Here is an 18,509-nt window from a genome sequence, read left to right as displayed (position 1 = left end):
ACATTAGCTATCTAATTGACCGACTTAATTAACAAATACTGATCACTAGTATTAACTCAGTAACATTATAATGTAATCTCTATGTGGAAATGAGGTGGAAATACATGTTTTGAAATCCGATTTTAAACGTGCATTTTTCTCTGATTTTCTCTGGCTGTGCTGAGCGTGAAGGACATGAAGGCAACAGTAAATCAAACAAAAAACAGTTATTACAGTATGAAGATACCATTGTTTGTGACACAAGGGTGGCAACCTAATACACTTTCTGCTAATATGATTGGAGGGAAGTATATCTGCAGAGAGGCTGAGTAAGCAACAGAGTTCTGCTGGACAAAGTCTGACAGAAAAAAAGTTCAGATCGCTTTTGCTGAGCTGCCGAGACGGAGGATCTGAGACTGGGCTGTGAGACAGGTCCAGTCTCACTTACCACCGGCTTGAGAATTCCATGTTCTCGCTGTGCACTTGAAGCTTTCAAGATTACAAAGACAACCCTGGGCCCATTCTTCGGAGGCGAGTGTAGGGAGGTCGCGTGGGGGACAGATAATTGGTAAATATCCAAAGTGAATTGAGGTTACTGCATGCTGCTGTACGGATGACCTTCTAGAAGTATCAGGCAGGTAGATTAGAAAAAGGGAATCCCCTGTGTTTAATTGCCTTGCTGTAATGTTGCAAAGTGAATGTTGTTCTGTCGCTGTATTTTTTCTTTTTTTTTGTTACAGACAGTGCCGTAAACCCAATGTAAAAAAGGGTAAGAGCTTTACTTTGAAATACAACTGTTATAATACAGATGATATACGCAGATGGTGTACAGTGTTTTTATTTTTGTCTCTTCTTGGTGCATTTAGAATAATATTCGGGAAAGGGGGAAGATTTTTAGGTAATACATGCGTCATGTTTCCCATGCAGATGGAATAGAAAGAACTAGCAGTGATAAAAAGCTGTGTGCGTGTGTTCACTCAGTGCATGGTGTCTGAGTGGCATTTAATACAAAATATAGATTACTGGGGGTCCATGAACCAGTAATACATTTGTAATGAGGCCTATGGAAGCATAGTTCAATAATGTATATAAATTAGTGATGATACCACAGGTTATTGAGAATGCTATATGTGAAATTGTGGTGTTTCTGAATGTAGGTCCAAGGCCTCTAGAGATCACAAGAACGTTATAAGAATAAGGAAGGTATTGTGTATGTTAGGGCCATAAATAAAACAGAAAAATCATGCTCACCACTAAATCACCAACAATAATGTATACCACTAAATGATCCCATAAAATGTGATAAGGAATGGTCATTGAAAGGAAATAAGGCCAAACCCAATCTAAATGCAAGGAGTAGTCATCACCAAATTACCATTATTTTTGGCGGTAAGAAAATACCGCCAGACCCCAAATCTACACAAACTATCCAACAGTTTCCATGCAAATAAAATCAACATGGCAACAATCAATAAGTCGAAAAGAAAGTAAAGAAACAAAATGTGACGAGTTTGCCTAATGCCCAAAAAAGGTAAAAGGTAGAGGAAAGAATGGTCTACTTTACTTTTTAGGGTGGTCATTTGATGACTGTCAAATCCTCCAAAGGTTTCTGCTCTCCTGGGAAGCGATACGGGGCCCGCCACACCGAGCTCCGTAGGACTGCTGCTCTGGAGTCCATGAGGACTTCCCAGGTTACTGCTCACAATGCCCTGAAGAGACTCCACTGAAAAAACAAATAGCAAGACTTAAGAAATCAGCTGACAGTTTCTGTGCCATCCCTCATCAAGAACAGGTTAATTGATCCCTGCGTAAGTGTTTGGCTCCTTCTGCTCTAACTCAAATTCTAAACATGCAACATAGACCAGGCATGCAAAAGAATGCTGGTAGACCTATTACAACACTATGGCGTTAATCCCCAGCTCAAAGGGCTGGAACAGGGGGTAACGGCCCGGCAGTCCAAGTTATCGGTATGAGCAAAGTGAGGGCCTATAATGAGGGCCCCATGCCATTACCCCCGCCCCTTCCAGCCCTTGGAACGGGGGTTAACACTATTTTAAAAAGTTAATACGCGCATTAGTTGAATGAAGGAAAATACTTTACGAAGCTGTCTGCTCATGGTTCTGGAAGGCGGTGTGCCGTACAGAGCCCCTCTTCTATGACAATGGCGGCCGGAAAAGGGAAGCCACTGCCCCAATCAGGTAAGTGGGGTTGGGATTTTTTTTTTTAACAATAGTTATGGCAGGGAGGGCGGGGGGATAGAGGGTGGCACGTAGCGGGGGAGTGAGCCTGTGGGTTATGTGTAACGTGGGTTGCTATAGGTTTCAACACACAATCAGTGGTACCTGATTGGCAGCGCCTCCCCGGCCCCTCCTGGGTGCTAACAACAATTACTTTGAAGCAGGCTGGGCTGATGAAGTGCAGGGGATCATTTCAAAATTATGGTTGGGCCTCCCCACACCACCTACTTAAAGCAGAAAACAGTCTGGGGTCACCTACAGGGTGCATACATTATAATGGAGTAAACCAAACAATTAGAGTTATGAGGTCTTTTTTTTTTTAGGGGACTGTGTGGCAGAGGACAAATTGTAAACATATGTATGGAGAAAGCCACAAAAACAGCTACCCGCCTACACACGTACTAGGTGTGTCTAGTTGTAAAATGTGCTATCTTTCATATCAAACAATTTATGCAGACAGAAAAAATAGAGATATACATATTTGAATTTATAAATACAGAACACTCAAAAAAGTTTGTGTTAAAAAAGACAAAATGCATTGTTTACATATCACATAAAAAACATTCAGTGAAAACCATTTCTTTAAACTAAACACAGCCATCATGTTTTTACGATGTCGTGAGGTTAGTACGGGTGTGAGATGAACATATTCCTATTTCATATATCCACAGCTCGTAGTGAACTTGTCCTCGACTTTGTATAGGTAGTTCTTTCAGGGAAAGAAAGTTTCACGACATCGTAAAAACATGATGGTTGCGTTTAGTTTAAAGAAATAATTTTCACTGAGTGTTTTTTTATGTGATGTGATAAAAAAGACAAAATGCATTGTTTACATAACACAATTTTTTTTGAGTGTTGTGTATTTATAAATTAAAATATGTATATCTCTATTTTTTTCTGTCTGCATAAATTGTTTGATATGAAAGATAGCACGATTTGCAACTGGACACACTAGTACGTGTGTAGGCGGGTAGTTGTTTTTGTGGCTTTCTTTATATATATGTTTACATTATAATGGAGTCAAATACAGCCAGTGGTTAATAGCCATCAATGATCACGAGACAGCCAACCAGCAGGGAGCTGAAACACTAAATGTCCACTGATTATTACCTAGTTGTACACCGGTTTCTCCACATCAGCCCCTTGACAAAAAAGAAGAATGTACAGCTTTACAGTGGGCATTGAGTGTTTCAGCTCCCGGGCCATCAGGTGATAATCAGCAGCTATTAACGTCTGGGTGTTTTGCTTTGAAGCGATTGTGTAACAAACTTAATTTGCTGGAGCCCTTCTGGTCGTTGCTTACAAGGCGTCAGGTTTCTTTTATTTTGGTATTGTATTTTGGAAATTAATCCTTAAGCTATCCTTAACTTTCATCTTTACAGGAGGAGAGTGTCCCAATTCAACATGGTGGTAAAGAAGCAGGGGTTTGGATTGGTCATTAGCAAGGTGTAAGGTTATTGGGTGAGAATGAGACAAGGTAGCTGCAGCAGGATTCTAAACTGCCTTTCACTGTCACACCTGAAGCAGGAAGGTCCTGTGTCTTATGAATTCTAGGACTTGGCCCAATACAAGTGATCTAATGATAAATTATCTTGAGTTTGAATCAGCTTTCAAGTTAAATCGCCGTGGAACAAGACAAGCGGACAATTTGGTGGGAGCGCTACGCTCTAGTACCTTAGGAAAAGAGACTAATGGCAAAGCTATATTTTTTTAAGTAATTTCAAGAAGAAGTTAAAACTGAACATTTATGGAACTTGTGGTTAAATTTAGTTTAGGTATTTAGTTAGGTTTATGAAAATCAAGCCATCAGTGTCTGATGTTTATTTAAGAATTCTGCAGATTCAAAGCTTGAAGGTTTTTTCTTATAATTTCCTGAAACACGCTTTTAACGCTTGTAACTACTGATTTGCTAGCGTAACTGTATCAATGTTTTAAGTAAGCTGCGTACTTGTTTGCTTTGGCATTATGTTGAACAGAAGAATGAAACGCCGTTATAGCTGGTGAATCTTACTTCAGTTATAATCTGATGTGCAGGCGCCGCGAGATGGCTCTGTTTCCTTTCCCGTCTATGCACATATTTAATTGTATATAGTAAATGCGCATGCGCGCGAGACGGAGTAGTTGTTTAGAGCTTTCCCGTCTTCGTGCATGTTTTTTAAGGAAACATTTCTTTTTCGCACAAAAGCTAGTGAGGTATAGTGTTTCATCACTGATCTTGGTGAGCGTGTGCAACTAAAGGGATCCAAACACAAATATCACGCACGCTCGTAGTGGTGCCAGTGTATAGTGCTTCTTACTGATCTCAGTACACATGCGCAACAAGAAAGATTCAAACATAATTATTGCGCACGCGTGTAGAAGTGTCATTGTTTCTTTGTTTCCTTAATGCTCATGTGCAGTAAGGGAAAAAAGTGTTTAATCGGTTCGTGTTTGACTAAATCTAAAATGATATGCCAATATGCAATGATTTAATGTTTTGAATAACACTATGTGTAGAGAATTTAGAATTTTTACATCAAATCTTTTGAAGGAATGACAAATATATTTTGGTTTGGTTTATGTACATTTTAAAAGAAGTTTCATTTTCATGAATTACAAACCAAGTCAATGCCAGCAATTTAAGAACTCTTTTTTGAAGAAGAGTCTAATATAAGACTCATTATAAAATATTCCATTTGAAATACAAACTTTGCTAATCTATCTGAAAGGAATAAAAGGACATTAATAATTTTGGAAGAGAACATTTAGGTGCCAGTCAGTTTGAATTTACAATCTGCTCTCCTATCTTCCATGATTAAAGGAGTTATTTATGGAACATTTAAGTCAGGAAGAACTCTTCTCATAAAGCATCAACAACCAGCCAATTCAAAAGAATTTATTATACGAAAAAGCAACAGGCGCAGAATTAAAGTTAAAGAAGTTTTATCACCTTTTCTAAGAGTTTTGGAATACATTTTAAGAAACTTCTAAAATGTACACCTTTCAGATTTTAGGAAAGCTAAACAGGTATTAACCTTTTCAAGGGGTGTTTGGTGGGAAAGAGATAATTTATAATTTTCTCGTCCTCTGCAGGTGCTCAGCTGTTTCGAGAGAGAGCGACCTGTGTTCTGTTTGTTATTTTATCCACTTTCCCCTCAGAGGTGTAGAGATTCCTGCTGTGTTATTCAGTAGTTGACTGCACATCTTTGGGGGACCTGTGGGGCCAGCAGCTTTTGTGGATCCAGATTCAGGACCTGACACAAGTGGCGGCCTGAAGAGCTACAGCAAATAAAGCTCGTATCACGAGCACAGAAAAGTGCACATTTAAAGCCCCAGAACGAAAATAATATAGAAAATAATCTATTGCAGTATTATAACCCTGCTGATTGGCAACATGAGAGAAGTTACTGCAAACCACCCTACACCTCCCAAATGGAGGGTACTGTGTCTACCTACTTCTTTCAGAGGGTGGACGCCGTCCCCCCCCCCCCCGGGTGTTTTAGAGGCCGTCCGTAAAATGATTAACATTGACTGTCTTTTGTAAACTTATGAATTTACTCCGACCTCGCGTATCCAGATAAGCTGATGTGTGTTGTCACATCTCAAGACTGCATGCTCCAGTGAAAACTTACACAACTTTTAAAGTTTTCAAAACTGCTTACCCTCCTTTATTGCCGTTTTCACAATGTCCTCCCCCTTCAGCTCCGAGCTGGCTCTGAACAGGGCCCTGGAGATTAAGTCTTGAGCGCCGTCGTCCTGCCCATTGCACAAGCTTCGGAAGATGCTTTCTTTTTCGTTGAGCAACACCAAGATTTGTTTGTCTTTCTGCTGAAGTTGTTCTGTGGATTACAGTGAAGAGTTTAAGGTGGTCATTTACTTAAAACAATGCCGGGTGAAGAGCGGGCTATTAGGAAAGCCACGTGAGCATTCCATGTATGTGGTGTCTAAACTAACTGAAAACCTTGCCTCCATCATTGCCGCGCTAATAAAAAATGAACCGTTTTTGGTACAACAGTGCCACCTTCTGGGATGTCATTGCATTCAATCACTAAATAACTAAACTACCACGAAATGTTTTGCTGGTGTTCTCAGTGGAAGAAATGGACACACATTACTCTAGGACCCCCCTTTTCTTTTCGTGGTTTGGCGCGGCTGTGGGACGCAGGACGAGCAGAACTCGATTTCCTCAAGAAAAATCAAGAGCAGGCGACCGGGTCTAAGTCCTGGAGAACAGCATAAAAGCAAAGAGTAATTTAAGAAGAAAAGAGTAACCACAAAATGTTCTATTTGAAACGTGCCATCGCGGTAGGGATTCGGCATGAAAACCTTCGTAAAATTTAATGAAGCTGGGCTCTTTGCGCCTTTCATTTGCCAATACCTATCCCAACAGAAAAATATATGTAATTCCCAAGGCACAAGCCCATTCGGACAGTGTCTGGTTATGGGTGGAGACTCAGGGCTGGTCCCTAATCCTCTCTCAGCCCTACAAGCAAATCACACGGTCCTGAAGCAGCCCATTCCTATCCCGGACTTGTTCTGGCGAAAGTGCTCCCCTGGGAGACATCATGAACATAAAGCAAGCTCCAAAAGTGGAGTATAACCTAGCGACTCGCTGCATGCGTCTCTCTTGGAAGAAGGCACAACTGGTAGGTTACAGCCAGTGCTTAATTTGTAAGAAAATTAGTGCCAGGGCCAAAATGTTTAACAGCACAATTTTGACACTCTGCGTGGGCAGTACCCCACCATTGCTGCCACCACCACACATTTGGGGTAAACTACAGCTCGCTCATTAGGGTTGATAGATGCTCTGGCAATCATTACTTCATAATCAATATTAGTCCGAGACAATAATTACTGGTTACAGCCAGGCGCTATCTATATCAGTGGAGTCGCCAGGAATCAAATTATGAAGGGGCAGACAGGGGGGGCCACAGACAAAAGTAGGGGGGGTGTCTATAAAATAGCAATGTGTGATGTCAGAAGCACTCCTGAGAATCTTTAGCACACACCAATTATCACACCCTACTGCACTTCCCCTACTATCAGAAGGTAGGCACTAAACCATTAAGTCACTAATTACCCATCATTAGCGGTTTCTTGCACTATATTCTGATTGGAGGGGCTGCACTTGGCTGCAGGGGGAACTTACCAGCTCTTCATTGTTGTGCGGCAGCATTGACTGCGGCCCTGTGTGTGTGCTGTGCCGACGGACACAGCACTGCAGACAGTGCAGAGAAAGTAGCCTGGCTGAGGTGGGTGGGGGAGGAGGGGCCGAAGTGATGCCACTGATCTATAGGCGTGGGCTTTGAGATGGACATACCCCATTCACAGTCCCACTCAACGACAGCACACACAGTAAGGCAAACTGTGTCCTGTGCTGCTAAGAGGGGCCTGGCAGGTACCAGTTTAACACATTCCTTGTTTGACACATTTCATTGTAATCAGCATGAATTTGAAAGGTGTTAAACTAGTAATTGCCAGGCGCGTCTTAAAGGTGCTGGCTGTGCAGTGAGAGACTGGCCAGCAATGCATTTCAGGGGCAAAGGAACCAAAGCCCACATATCCCAGTGGCGTTGTACACAGAGGGAGAGACTATTAGGGTCAAAGAAGTCTAGAGTTTCAGCAGCAACTCAACCACTTCCCCCACCCCGACTATTTCTAATGCGTAAAGTGCCAATCTGCGATGTGTGCCCTGCCCTAAAAAAGATCAATTGTTCCCATATCAAGGGAACCGTGCCCTCAAGTATCAGAAAAAGGCTTCAAATGCTTTTAAATCTACCCATATAATGAAGGGGCAGACTGAAAACGAAAAAAAAACAAAAAGGAAAAGTAGCAGGCTGAAATTACAGTATTTGTAATGTTATTGTCAGATTAACTCTTTCAGATGCAGAAAATGTCAATTAACGTCCACTACAAGCCGTCTGTTTCTCACCCCACACACCCAGTGACCTAGGACTGCATGTGCTATTGACATCTTCATGGAAAGATAAAGAACAGAACTTTTTTCCTTGCTTTCTTCCTTTCTTTGGAAGGAACTCACCAGCATTAGTCTGGAACTCTGGCAACACTCTACTTTTACTTCCTCAGAAGGCTTACCTTTCAATTCTTTGAATTTGGTGTCCAACATTTTCCTTTCTTCCTCAGACTCGCTGGGGATTCCTTCGTCTTCATCCTTGCCCCTGGAAGAGAAAGACCAAATTTGCTTCTATGCTAAGTGTGGGCTGCTTCTCTGCAGATGAAAACTCTAGGGTCACTTACATTGTGTTCATCGTATCCTGGATGACTTGTATCCAGCTGTTGCGCTCTTCCTTCGAGCTAGTGTGCACTTCCACCATCTCCGGGTCTTTCTCTTTCTCTCCCATGCTAATCAAAAACAGGCCTCTCTCTTCATGGGCTACGTCTCTTACAATCAGCCTCTTCAAAGAGACCACGGTCGATCTTTGCTCCTGGAACAGAGACTATAGTAAGCCATATCTTGCCTAAGACTACATCCGGATAGATCAAAATAATGCATTTCCACGGTCGATCTTTGCTCCTGGAACAGAGACTATATAGTAAGCCATATCTTGCCTAAGACTACATCCGGATAGATCAAAATAATGCATTTCTGTTCAAGCATTTCAAGGGTCTGCAAATGCGGTTATGTATACTTATAGATGGGTAGCTATTAACCATGGGGCTATATTCCAGCTAGGGGTTTCGAGTGACATCACATCCACCAGAGTCAAGCTTGAGTAGTCTATGACACCATTCAGAACTGCAAGGCGAAATACAACCTGTATTTCAAAGATGCCCATCTAAAATGGTATGTTGTGAGTACCCTTTGCATCACTCTTGCACCCCTATGCGGTTCCCCATTGACCAGCACTTGAGGGGAAGTAGAGAGAAGGCATACAGAAACTATACACAGCAAAAAGGAAACAAAAAGCCTGGCAGAGAAAATATATCCTCCAGCTGTAACTAAGATGTAATGGCACTGCAGTTGATTGTATGTTGCATAATCCTCTGCCATGACACAACATGAGACGGATACAGCACTAAGAATGGGAAAAGGTTGAGGTGTTGGACTTCCATACCAAGTCACCAGTAAGTATGGGTCACACACCTTTGGCGTCAAGTAGAGAATGAACAAAGAAAAACACACCTGGACACTGACACACCCACAAGGGCATTGTTAATAAGGAAGTCCTTACAGAAGTGTGAATGGGTTTTCCTGGAAATAAACTCCTTTCCCTGAAAGAACTAACTATACACTAATAAAATGTGCATGGATGTTTATCAAAACACTATTTCCTGTGGGAGAAACAATAGTGCCAGCCCAAAGCAAACAACAATTCAAAACCAGCCCCAACACACAATCTCGCCGAAGCTGTTGCACCCTACAGATCACCTCTGAAGTCCAGCAAGCACTTGTTCTAAGATCGCTACATACCAGACACCCCAAAGGGGAAAGGGGAATGGGATAAAATAATTTAGAGTTTTGTGATCAGCGGGAGAAAAGAGGTCGCAGAAGGAGCCACGTTGGTTCTTTCTTTCTATCAACGTTCATTGTTTGGTCGGAGCTTGAGACGAGGTTGAGACAGTCTTCGGCAGCAGTCTCTCTACCGTGTCTATTGTGGGTGGACCCACTTATACACAGCAAACACCGCGGAGTGGTGAGACGAGGTTGAGACAGTCCGCGGCCAGTCCCGGACAGTCCGACGGAATGGAGCCTTTTGAAGATGCAACCGACGTGTCTGGGCCCCCAGATCTTCAACCCCAACCCGAGCGATCATTAGAGGGGCGTTTACTAAGAAGCAATTACAAGACTTCGGACCCTGCTGCACCGAAATCACAAACCAAAAAAGGGAAGGTGATAAGGACTGCTACATCAACCCCCTCAATCCTTTCCGCAATTTCGGTCCCTATCGAAGTAGCTCAAGCATCAACAACACTGTTTGACTTCGAAAACCCATTTGATGGAAATCGGTGCTCGCCTTTTCCCTCTTGTTCGAACTCACTTTCGGAGATCCTCACAAACGCTTCAAATCAGCCTACTCTGCACGGCGTAGGTGCCCGTGCTTCACCACTTCACGCCCCTTCAACCTCCTCAGCTGCGGCAGCATTAACCCCTACAAACGACTCAACTAACACTGCACTGCCGATTATTGACGCAGGAGACTTAACGGATCTCCAGAACCACTTTGTTCCACCTTCACTGTACCCAGCGCCGGGGTTCCTCTCCTCCCCTCTATCCAGCGCCCAATCTGCTCAGCCTTCCCGCCAGGCCCCTTTGGTGGCGAGAGGTGCAGAGGCTTCGACTGTCGGAGGACGGTCAGCGTCTGCCCATGCTTGCAGTATGGGCCGAGGAGGAGAGCCCCCTCTGGGCAGCGCAAAGACATCCGATCGCTGAAGGAAGAGAACGGGACAGCAGATTGCAACGAGAGCCAACGGTGGAGCTGCCTAATCGGACCTTACCTGGAGGGGATGACCCCTCCCTCCAGAGCGCGGGCTCACAAGCTCCCACAGACCAACAAAAGCCACCTGTAAGTCAGACTGCTGGCTCTCTGGTGAAACTGCAAGGCGACTCTCAACACCCAACGTTCTCGACTCCTGCGCCCGTCTTGACACTGGCTCAAATCCACACCATAATGGACTCAACGGACCCAGCAACGGCACCACAGCAGCAAAGAGACATCGACCTGACGCATGATCCGCTTCAAAAGAAAATAACAACTAACACTCCACCTAAGAAAGATTCACCAACACCTGAGAAGGGCAGGCCAAGAAATGAGGAAACAAGTTCTGTAGGTCGCTCAACCCTCAAAGACCCCCCCTTTTCCATAGCAAGCAATGCTAACTCAACCAAGCCTCGCCAGCGAGACACCGACTTAGACCTCAAGATACTCGACCAGGAACCTATTGAAGACCAAGCCTTGGCAAAAGGCACCAAACAAGACATTCAACCCAAAAAGGCACCAAACTCAAAAAGGAAATATAGGAAAAAAGACACAAGGAAGAAAAACCTGCCTCGCCCGCTGCTATCCACAGCTCTCAAAGACTTCTTTCAAAAACAGTGCAAAAGAAAGCTGGATGAAGCAATTGAGCTTTCGGATGCAGAAATCTTGGAGGCAATTCAAGATCTCCCTCCAGCTACTAAATCAATAAAAACGACGGCAAACGCAAAAAAACAACTAACGCGGCCAAACGTTGAAGTATCCGAACCTGAAACAAGCAACGCTACTCAAGGAGAAATGCCTACAATGGAGAAACAAAACAAGAAAACCGCAACCATCCCAAACAGGGCCGCATCAACTCAGCCGGCACCCAATTAAGAGCCTGTTCGACCACCTAAAGTAATCCCCAACTCCTCTGGAAACCCAGGACTGACGAATAATGCCAATACACTTACTCCTCCACAGGTAGAATGTCAAACTGAAACACCATACGCATCAAACAAAGAGATCTCTCCAAACGGAGATTTATGTACTGGAACTAAACCACTACTATCCCCAACCCCGAGACAGCAATCTTTACTCGGGACTCAACCGACGAATCAACTTGTTCTTGACCACCTTCCCTTGAAACCAAAAAACTTGGATTGTCCTACTCAGACCGAGGACAGTTTACTCACAACAGACCCATTATCGCCACTCACACACAGACTACATTCTCCCCCAAGAAACAGGAGACTAAGTGAAATAGCCACCCCAAACCCAAGGATTCACCGACAAAAAAAATGACTTGGCAACCATCATGTCGGCTATAACAATAGCCCTAGCCCCGTTTGGGAAATTATACGAAAGCATCAATGACTCGCTAAAAGACACACAGTGACAGCAATGATGCATACGAAACTGATCTTTGTGGAAGGATTCATCACCGCCCTGGACTAAAACAAAAAGCACAGAGAATCCTGGGATCTGAAACTGTCCCTTTTGGAAGAAAAACTAAAGCTCCTTCAAACCACAAATCACAATAAAACTAGTTCAGACGACAAGGAAACCCAGACACTGTTCCAATCCCAACCCACGAAAACGGCTCCCCTGTTTGTAAGACCAAAAGACAAAACTCCTCCACAATCTACAGAGGTGCCCAAATCAGTGCCACCAAGTGACGCCTCTCAAAAATTGACAGCTGCAACGAAAAAACAGCCTCTATTGAAGCTAACCGTCTGCTCTCAACAAGACTCTACCAACAGGGGAGAAGCGATCACACTTGAACCAATGCCCATCTCAAACAAGAAACCAAAAATACCCTTAAGAGAGAGCACGGACGACGTAAGAGACTCTGAAAACATTATCAACACCAAGACCCACTCTACTCCATCCCCAAGGACTACGGAAGAATTCATGAGCCAAAGCTCCTTGATCGATCTAACCCAACATGAGGACACAATAGAATCTTTGGAGTTGGACACGGAAACTGCAGATAGCTCCGAACCACAATCAGTAATCCAACTGCTCAGCCCCAAAAAAACCAACAATCAACCCCTACTTCCAAACCTGCGCTCAGAGCCAAACAGATCGCAAACGAAAGACACGAGTATCGAACAACTGTACCTAAAACTAAAGACAACCCAATCGAACTCTTCGACCAGACACTCTCCCACCAAAGAACAAAAACCTCCATCAGATCACCGACAAGAGGGCGCCCATAGAGTGAAAGGCCGACCTACAAACCCCTTTCGTCTATTCAAAATTGAACAAAAAATCGACTGATGACCACTATATGATCCTGAACAGAAGAACGGTCCTTAAGATACTTAAACAGGTCGACACGCTCAAAACCTCAGATGACTTCACTCTAATAGAGCCCTACCATAGGAACAAGCAGGCAAAGGCCTACCTACACTACTTTATCACAGGGGCACTATTTCATTAACTTATGGACCCCTTACCGTCTCAGTTTTTGGCTCCTGTATAAGACTTTCAGGGCTTGCATACGTGGGGGACCCCGCCCCCACGGGTGTGACGTCCCTCATAGACTTGGTTCCGCATTTTTGCGGCCTCAACCAATCAGGCGCCGAGACATAGCGCGCTCTCACTGGCTCTCCAGCGCTCACACCCTCTCGAACAATACATGTCTTGGAGACAGCCACCGCTGACCTGCAGACACCCGCCACAGCGCAGCGGTCATGCGGTTTCTGAACACACTCCTCCGCTCCAATAGCGCAACTAAGACAGTGCTTTACGGATTGATTCTCAGGTAACACTGGCTTTCCACTCTCTAGTCCCACATTACCCTTCTGCTTACTTTTCGTTCTGTTGAGTCGGAGACATGCCCACTCTAACTAAAAATATATATTTTTTTTGGGCTTTTGTATTAGGATGTATGGGACTCCCTAGCTCAGCTTTCAGAGCCTTGCTGCAGCCACATTGAAGGCTTGGTCCCACTCTGCTGTACCCTACGATCGGCTCCCGGGTCCCAGCAGCCACTTACCTTCTAGCCCAGGTACATTTTGGGATTACATATTTTTTGTTTTGGATCGCCATGAATACGAGCATTTCACTCGTGACCAGTATTACACACAATGCAAGCACGACGCTTTGTGATTTTTTTCTCTATGTTTGTCTCGTTTTCAGAGCAAGCCGTCTATTCGGCCACTCCAGTGTAATAGACTAGTTCCTGTCTATCCATTCTATATCCAGAGACACAACAGTTTTGACTGTCTGGCCCTACCTGTCCTTGGAGCCTGCCCCACAAACGAGATTCATGACAAGGTTGTAGTGGTGAGTCAGGCAAAAACCTCCCCACCACTACTTTTAACTTCTATAGCATGCATTTGCTTCCTTGTTAGTGCATTTCTGTGCCCTTCCCTCTATTTTCAAACCGAACCACACACATGGTTCATCTTACACAATATAATTGTGGGTACTATACAACCCAGTTATGTCCAGAAAGAATGAAGTTGTTGAAACACAAGAATGTTGTATTTATTTTTCTTTTCTTGTGTTTCTTTCTTTTTTACTACAGGGGCCACCTACTTGCCCTGATGAAGGCGGTTCATGTAGAGTAATACCGATCGGGCTGATGCATTTGGAGCTGGATACTCTCCCCGCCAAAACGTGTACCATATGCAAGGGGGACATTGGCACCAAGAAGTACTTTTTGGGGTCTATGAACTATCTTTTGTCAGGCCGGCACCTGGCATCAAGACTTTAACTACGGTCCCCCCGTCACGTTGGCACCTGTAATACAAGATGCTCTAGGCACTTGCAAGGCACCTGTAATACAAGATGCTCTAGGCACTTGCAATCTGAGATGCTTCATTGAAGGCACCTACAATATAAGATGCGTTTAGGCACTTGCAATATGAGATGCTTTATTGAATATGATGTATGGGTAGTACTTGATATCTACCCATGCATTGCAGCATAGTCTCTTTGATTCCACCAATTATTCACGCTATGCTACATGATCAAGTACTCTGAACTGTTTTATGTACTGAAGCAAAAACAGATTTTTTGATTTCTTATGTTAAGATCACTTTTATTGGGTTATATGTAAATTGTCTAAAATGTGTTTTTCTGTTCATGTTTGAATGTTTTCCATTTTAATACAAACCACGTCTATTCACAACCTTTATTGTATGTGATTTTTCTTGTCCAATCCTCTTTCTTTCTGGACAAACTTATGGGTCAGTAACTTAGAGACTTTACCCATTAGTACCAACAATACCAGGATTCCCATTCCTAAGATATAGTTGTTTCATTCATTGACAATTAGTGGGAACTCACCTGGTCAATAGCAGTACTAACTCTCTTGGTCTTTATATTTCTTATGCCCAAGTCTGCTACGTGTCACGAAGGGCATACCGAAGCTCTCCGTTTACAAAGGCCTACCTACACATCAAAAACCTAGCACTTTGTGAGATTCCTCAAGACGTTTATGCAAAACTTGCACATGTGGGCTTCATCTTGACGGAGATCCAGGTGGCAAACACCACCAAGGAACAGGCTAAAAACTACAAGAAACCATTGGTCAAAAACTATAGATACAAATCACACACAGAGGATTTGTATAGATCGGGAAGAAGGAGAAGAACATTGTCTCCTTCGAGAAAACGCGACCCCAACTTCACCAGACCAACTTGGAGATTAGCCAACAGATCTGACCAATCAAAACCTGAGCCATCTTATAACAGCAGAACTGAAACAAAGAGAGAATTCGGAAACTACAAAGAGTATGGAAGACCTTACACAACAACTCACACTTCAAGACCTCGCCACAATGAACGTAGACCCACATCACCAGATCGCTCTGAAAGGTCCAAACAAACAGACTCGACCGCCGTCTGTCCAGACGCCATGCCAAAAAAGGGCACTTGGTCTTGGTTACGGGATGCCTTGACACCAGGCCTCAAAAGATAGCAACAAACGCGGGGTGCCAACCACTCATCACGGCCACCCCAATCGGCCCACAAAGACCTTCATAACCCAACTCTATCCATAGCATCATGGAACACCAGAGGCCACATGCATTTAACAAAAACCGGCAGTTACAACTTGGGGGTTCACGACATTCTCTGCCTGCAAGAAACTTGGCTCACGGATAAACCTGCTCTGGACGGGTATACTTTAGAGATTTCACCGGCCTCCAAAGGTCCACTTGGCAGACCTTCCTCTGGTCTACTGACAGCGATTCAGTCAGGATCAAATATAACCACTACCAAGATAATAGCAGCTACTAATGCTTTTCTGGCGGTGCTTATGACAAGGAACGACAAAATCCCTACAGAAGCCTCATTTTCGAAAGAAGCCTTTGCCATAATCAATGTCTACTGGAATCCCCAAAAAACATCTTCAGCAACCACTGTGATGAAGCTGCCAACGTCATTGACGAGATAATGATCAAATATCAGACCTCGAACATCTTGATTTGTGAAGACCTAAACGCAAACTGCCTGAACCCATCTGCGCATACTCTGACGGAGGAAAGAGGAAAATCGTGGGTAACGCTAATGAACTCCAAAAATCTCCGAAACGCAGCAAAGGCATGTAGCAAGCAAACCATGATGCCCACATGGGAGCGCGACCAGTCTTCTGCGCCTCTCGATTACATCTTTGTATCGGAAAAAATCTACTACAGCATAGACTCTTTCGAAGTAATCAGAAAGCGATCAAAACTTACTACACCTTACCTGCAACATCCGAGGTCGAGACCAGCAATTTTACAAAGCTTCGTTCGAGATAAACTCTCAGCTAACTCGCTTGCGCATGACCACATACGACATCAAAACCCTGTCAGACGAATACAAAATGTTAACCTCTGACATCGAAGCAAATGAGTTAACCTTCAGGGCCAGTTACATTCCCCTGCTACTCGCCTACAAAAAACCTCGGAAAGGCCTTCACAAGCCTGCACTTAACCATAATCACACATACAACCGGAACCTGGTAATCAATGACGTTACCTAAGAAAACTAAAAAAAGAAGCAGCGACCTGGAACACTACTACGTTATGGGAAACCTAGCGCACTGAGCTGAGACTCTATAAGCAGTGGCTAAGAAACACCAGAGCTGCCCTGTACCAATCAGATGCAGAAAACATGATCGTTAGGCAGAAACCTGTGCAGTTCCCTCTGGGACCACTGCAAAAGATTTAAGACTACAGGTGTTTGGCAGTAAACCCACTTGGTAGCAGTCTGTACCACACAGGTTCACTTGGTAGCTGTGGCTGAGCAGTCAGACTTCCCTCAAGAAGAGTTAGGCAGTATACAGAGTATTCACAATAGGTCAAAAGAACACAGTAGAACAAGTAAACACTGACCAGGGCTTGATGTAAAAGAGATATCATTATTTATTTAAAACCACATCTAGAAAAACACACAGGCACTAATAGTAAGCAATTCAAAAACACGGTCACTAAAAGATATACACTCCCTTAGAAGAATATTAGACAAGTCTTAAGTAAAGCCCCACTTATTTTCAGACAGCAGTGAGCGCTTAACGTAGATGGCACTCTAATAATTTGTTTTAAAAGGGAGAGAAAAACAGAATAAATTGAAACAGGTCCCAACACTTTTACAGAACACAACAAGAGAAGAAGGCAAAGTAAAACTGTGAAGTTAGAGTTCAGAGGCTGCATCCACTTTAAAAGGATCAAACGCAATGTGTCCAAGGTCACACAGTTGCAGTGCACAAAAGTCTTGAAAAGGTTCAAAAAGAGCTGGACCAAAGAAAGGAACCAGTTAGAAGGTCAAGGCGGCCAGCCCAGTCCAGAAGGTTAAGGGGTTATTACCTTCTAGCAATCTTTAGAAAGGGAGGCCTGGCGGACACGGTACCTTAAAGTGGTGAGAATACTCCAGCAGGGGCAGTTGTTCCTGGCAGCGGATGCAAGTCGGTGCTTCGTCCCGGGGAAGAGAGGATCTCGTCGGGGAGGAAGACAGGAGTCTGTTGCACTGCCAGGGAAGAAACCAGCCGTGGAGTTTCTCAGGTAAAAGGAGCGGTTCTTTGATTCGCGGTCCAGTGGTAAGTGGCTATCCGGTTGCGGGGTGCTTGGGACGGGCAATTCGACCACAAGCCGGTATGGGGTGCGAAGAGAAGAAGGTAAACTGGTTGTGCCCACCAGTCAGGGGAAGAAGCCTCTCCAGCCGGGAGATCTTCTCTGTCGTCGGAAAGTGTTGAGTCATTTCCTCAGGGCTCCACTGGTGGTGTCGTCGTGATAGGTCGGCTCAGCTTCTCCCTCGTCGGATTCTCAGGTCCTGTAGCGACTTCTGAAGTTCCAGTCCCCAAAGCCCTGCTTTTATGCAGCACACCCCCATTCACTCAGCCTAGCTGTCAATCAAACATGCTAAGTGGTGAGCCGGCCGGCTCACCACTTGGGCCAATCACACAAGAGTGCGACTTGAGTTACCAAAGTAACTCAGTCCAGGGTGCCTAAACCCCCTCCCACACCCCCTGTGGTACCCAGACAGAGTGGCACCACTTTTGGAGGCTTCTGTGGAGAAGGCCGCCAAAAAGTGGAACAAAGGGCTCGACTTAGGTTGGAGTCACGGAAGAGAACACAAACGCCATTTTAGAATCGAGCCCTGGCAAAAAATCCCAACCGGCAAATTAATATTAAATAAATAAACCGGCGGTATGTTCGAGGCTATGAGAATTAAATAATTAAAGTTGGTAGCCTCGAACTAAGGAAAATCCCATAGGGATATATTCGCGGTCGAATATAAAAAGTAGTATCCACTGCCACCAGCCAAAGCTCGATCAGGGGGGACGGAGACGTGTCCCCTCGACTAACAGACCCCACGGCAATCGAATTGCCCCGACCAGTACGTCCACAATATGATGGTTTGTACTGGTTTCTGTTAATAATTTGGGACTAGTAAAGCCA

General features: G+C 44.2%; 1 protein-coding gene across 10 annotated transcripts in view; it reads right to left on the bottom strand.

Moving 5' to 3' along the window:
- Positions 1 to 18,509, bottom strand: part of AKAP13 (A-kinase anchoring protein 13) — a 1,883,770-nt gene that overhangs the window by 145,677 nt on the left and 1,719,584 nt on the right. For all 10 annotated transcript variants that reach the window (XM_069624282.1, XM_069624281.1, XM_069624277.1 and 7 more), the window contains 4 exons: positions 8,454 to 8,641; positions 8,292 to 8,374; positions 5,858 to 6,034; positions 1,544 to 1,702 (listed from right to left, as the gene is read on the bottom strand). In XM_069624282.1, the coding sequence (XP_069480383.1) occupies positions 1,544 to 1,702; positions 5,858 to 6,034; positions 8,292 to 8,374; positions 8,454 to 8,641 (607 nt within the window). The remainder of the gene's footprint in view (positions 1 to 1,543; positions 1,703 to 5,857; positions 6,035 to 8,291; positions 8,375 to 8,453; positions 8,642 to 18,509) is intronic.

This window comes from Ambystoma mexicanum, chromosome 11 (assembly GCF_040938575.1).
Source record: "Ambystoma mexicanum isolate Mex_15411 chromosome 11, UKY_AmexF1_1, whole genome shotgun sequence".
NCBI lineage: Eukaryota > Metazoa > Chordata > Amphibia > Caudata > Ambystomatidae > Ambystoma > Ambystoma mexicanum.
This window is presented reverse-complemented; position numbering and strand designations above follow the sequence as displayed.